The 5,000-nt window shown below is 43.0% G+C and overlaps 1 protein-coding gene across 1 annotated transcript in view; it reads left to right on the forward strand.

The window, feature by feature from the left end:
• The window catches only part of LOC125286055 (dedicator of cytokinesis protein 2), a 115,902-nt gene that overhangs the window by 93,416 nt on the left and 17,486 nt on the right, over positions 1-5,000 (forward strand). Inside the window, exons 27-29 of the mRNA XM_048230741.1 lie at positions 782-880; positions 2,192-2,286; positions 4,687-4,765. Of these exons, the coding sequence (XP_048086698.1) occupies positions 782-880; positions 2,192-2,286; positions 4,687-4,765 (273 nt within the window). The remainder of the gene's footprint in view (positions 1-781; positions 881-2,191; positions 2,287-4,686; positions 4,766-5,000) is intronic.

Consider the following 5,000-nt stretch of genomic DNA (forward strand, 5'->3'; position numbering starts at 1 on the left):
GTACACTTGGCACACACACACTAAGGTTTTAATCGGGCACCTCAACAGCCAGCCTCAATTCGTAGTCACCTGGAACGAGCACCCAACACATAACCCTGGCATCCAAATGCCATAAAAGACGTCACAGCGTCACCCTGCCACCTTTCACTTTCACACACACACACACACACAGAGACATAGAGAGAGAGAGAGTGAACGAGAGAGAGATACACACAGACACACATTCGCGCACACACACACACACACACACACACACACCACACACACACACACACACACACACACACACAGACCTTTCACTGATCAGCAAAATGCGGTCAGGTTCTTGACGCCTCGTCTGAGCGATGATGTTTATCTATCCGTCAGCAAACATCCATCTGTCATCCATCACTTCTCCACCTCTCCACGCTGCCCATCCATCATCCCCCCATCTCCCCCAACTCCGCTTGCACTCCTCTCCCACTGCTCGCTGTTGGAAGGAGGAGAGGGAGAGATAGAAGGAGAGACAGAGGAGGAGAAAAGGAGACACAGAAAGGAGAGATAGAAATAGATTTTGAATGATTTTGAGGGATGATTCCAAAAGAAGGATGTGACCTTCTCTTGTTGTGTTAAAGAGTGCTCTGGAGTTCTTGTTGGCCCCTTATGTTGCACGCTCCATAATAACTTTGATCGACTTTGATTTTGACCTCATCTCTCTCTCCCCCATCTTCCCTTCATTCCTCCCTCTCTCTCTCTCTCTCTCTCTTTCTCTCTATCTCTGTCTCTCTTTCTTTCTTGGTAGTCTCGAGTGGTGGCCTGCATGACGGCCATTCTCAGCCAGATGGATGACCACCACTACTCACGCTACATTGAGACTTTCTCAGGGACATCAGACCTGGTGGTGAGATATACACACACACACACACACATTACTATTATTACACACACACACATGTCACACACACAAACACACATTACACATTATTACACACACACACACACACATACACACTCACACACACATTATATATATATATTATTGTTACATTAAACACACACACACACACACATTATTACACACACACACACACACATTATTATACATTATACATACTCACACACACACACACACACACCACAACACACACACACATTACACACATTACACACATACACACACACACACACACACACACATACACATTATTACACACACACACACACACATTACACATTACACACACACACACACACACACACACAAACACACATACACACTCATACGCACAGCACATACACACACACACACACATACACACACATACACACACACACACATATTATATATATATACATACACTCACACACAATACACACACACACAATTACACACACACACACACACACACACACATATATCCCCACAAATACACACCCACACACACACATTAACACACACACACACACACACATACACACCTTCACACACACACACACACACACACACACACATACACACACAAACACATACACACAAACAAACATTCCTATGGAATATGAACATACTTTTCCCTTAAGACTATGAATATGTGAGGTGCCTTAGGATTAGGGAGGTGTGCCTGACGCCTTAGTTTCTCTCCCAACTGGTTTGCTCCAAGGCAATTAATGCTAAGCCAGTAAACACGCATACCTAACAAACACACACACACGGACACACAAATACACACACATACACAATACACAAAACACACATACAAGAACACATACACAAAAACACACACATACAAACAAGAACAAGAACACAAACACATACACACAAACATGAACACACACACAAACACACACACACACACACACCACACACACACACACACACACACACACACACACACACACACAAGCACAATAGCAGGTGTAGAGTCAAACTGTTTCACATGTGACATATTAATGATATCTGACCATTCACTATGGTCTAAACCAGAGGCATATTAGAGCTGTACTGCTCTGGTCTAAACACACAGACACAGATGTAAACACACACACACACACATACTCACCACATTCAAGACCATGCACACAAAACCATAGACCCATGTTGACACAATTTTACACACGCATTTCCATTGACGCTGCGCACACACACACACACACACACACACACACACACACACACTATTTCACAGATTAATTAATGTATCTGTCATTTTGGTAGGACTTCCTGATGGAGACGTTCATGCTGTTTAAGGATCTGATTGGAAAGCATGTGTACCCCTCTGATTGGGTGGCCATGATCATGGTCCAGAACAGGTGGGTAGCCACACCTGACACACACCCAACAGACGTCCATGACACGCAACACATGACCGTTCAGTAATATTTATACAGGCACCCTGACATGACATGGAGTTGACATAGAGGAAGAGACAGTGAGTTCTAACGTCATAAAAATGTTTTATCTTCATAACTGTCGCCTTGCACACGTGTCATTTTTGTTGATGGATGTTGATCAGATAGATATAAGATGCCTGTGCTTACTGGCATATGGCCTTGATGAAACAAGATATATGAATACATTATGTCCTTGCAGCAACAAAACAATTAGCAACAAGTCTTGTTTTGACATGTCTACCACATACATTTAGGCACATTGACAGGCTTTATTCCTGTGTTTGCAGTTATTGCATTTATTTATGTTTTTGTTTTGTTTCATCATTAATAAGCATGCTGTGTTTGGATGCAGCCGAAGCTCCTGTCTGTGTGCCTGTAGTGGTGAGACTACTATTCCAAATGGCTTTTTACTCATGCTCAGTGCTCCGTTGAGTACCAAAACGTGATCATACCTCAGATGAATGAACATGAATCTCACCAAGTCACTGATGAGACAAATATATGTACAGTACTATAGGCAAAGATATATTCGGAAAGACATCCATCTGGTGGGCCAACCAAGGCGATGCCGGTGCCAAAACAGATATTGGCCTGGTCGCAGCCTCTTACAGGTGCTGTAGCCAAGGGCTTGTAAAGTATTTCAGGACTGTCAGGTCCCTTAGCACCAACACAGATGTCTAGTATAACCATGTCTGCCTTATTCATTTTAAAGTTATGGCCATTCCAGTCCATCCAATCTACCCCAAAACATCAATATCATGTACTGTGTTTTTTTATCACCCTCTGCGGGTCCATTATTTTGCCGCATAGTTAGTGGAAGTGACAGCAAGGGTGAAATTGATATGCAGCGCTAATGCGGTCAACAAATGCAGTTGTACTTTGTAGGTGTTCTAATATTGAGAAATTAGCCGCCGCCTTGGAAATGCGAGCCAACCAGCCGTGTCGGAATGTTTTAGGCACAGTGCAACCCTTGAAAAATGTGATATTTACTCATGTTAATTACTTAAATGGACCACGCTTTGCAACCAAATAATGTATTGTGAAGTGCAGGGGTTTGAATTATCACACTGGGCCTTGAAAGAATGTGAAATCAGCCTAATGTTCCTTCATTCCTATTGGACATGGTGAGGAATGGAACATAATAAGGAACATAATAAATTGACAGAATGACAGAGCAGCACAACACCAGAGATGATCTCTGCCCCCTCTGGTCAGAGGTAAGCACAAGAGTATCTCTCACTATCAGTCGGGTAAAGGATTTATTGATCCCAACAATCTATTTTATGTAAATGTAGCGCTGCCTGTATTGGTTCATCTGAGCACTAAGAGGCTAATGGAGAAGCACATCTGAAATCCCAATCTGATGCAGCAGAGACGCTCCTGGAATGGACACATGGGAAAGTTCCATCAGCCCTTTTTACAGTAATAATAATGATAATAATAATAATAATAATAATAATAATAATAATAATAATAATAATAATAATAATAATAAGCTTTATTTGTATAGCACCTTTCATACACAGAATGCAGCTCAAAATGCTTTACATTTGGAACATTTAACACAATAATAGAGAAGAAAATAACCATCAATAAAATCTGGACAGTAGCTTGTGTTTGCCTTTAATCCTGCGTTTCCGGAGAGTGAGCATGACAGAGAGGTGAGGTGGGGGCGCGAGTGACTCGTCCACAGGATGAGGGGGCAGATAGCAAGGGAGGGTCACTGGGGAGGTCAGAGAGACAGAATGAGAGAGAGGAGCTGGAGCGGTGATTAACAGATATCCAGCCTGGGAGAAGGGTTATTGAGAAATGTGTGTATGTGTGTGCATGTGTGCGTGTGTGCGTGTGTATGTGTGTGCGCGCGTGTGTGTGTGTGCGTGTGCGTGTGCGTGTCGCGTGTGTGTGTGTGTGTGTGTGTGTGTGTGTGTTTTGTGCATGTGTATCTGTTTTTTATTCAGTGTGGGTGTGTGTACAGTATGTGTGTGTGCATATGTATGTGTGTGTATGTGCGCGTGTGCACACACAAGCGTGTTTATATGCAGTATGTGTGTGTATGTAAGATCTCTTGATAGAGTTTTGTGAAAATTCCTTATGCATGCAGACAGATGTTCCATTTGCATGGCAGATCCATATCTGTGTCCATGCCTACACATGCATACGCCACACTACATTATGCAAATGTATTCCTGTCATTCGCCATGCTAATAAAAGTTTATTTGAGCAAGACATAGATTATGGCAGCTAGATGGAGAGCTTGACGCACAGAATTCATTTGCAGGTTTGTGGGTAACTGATTCCCTTTTTCATTCGTTCAACTAGAGTCTTCCTCCGAGCGATCAACACCTTTGCCGACACCATGAACCGCAAATTCCTGGACAACAACAACTTTGAAGTGCAGGTGTGTGAGATGCGACGTGATCTGGGGATTAAGTCTCCGGAGAAAATCTGCGAGTTCACAGAGGTGTCTCTGCACCTCTGCGCACCCATGGCTAAGGGCCAGAGCATATATTTGTTTTTTACACAAGGGGAGTGTGTGTGTGCCCATGTTTGCTTGTGTCTCTGTCAGTGTGTGTTCCTTTCTCTCTCTCTCTCTCTTTTTTTTTTTCCTTTCTTTCTTTCTGTGTGTGTGTCAC

The sequence above is a fragment of the Alosa alosa genome, chromosome 21 (assembly GCF_017589495.1).
Source record: "Alosa alosa isolate M-15738 ecotype Scorff River chromosome 21, AALO_Geno_1.1, whole genome shotgun sequence".
Lineage (NCBI taxonomy): Eukaryota > Metazoa > Chordata > Actinopteri > Clupeiformes > Clupeidae > Alosa > Alosa alosa.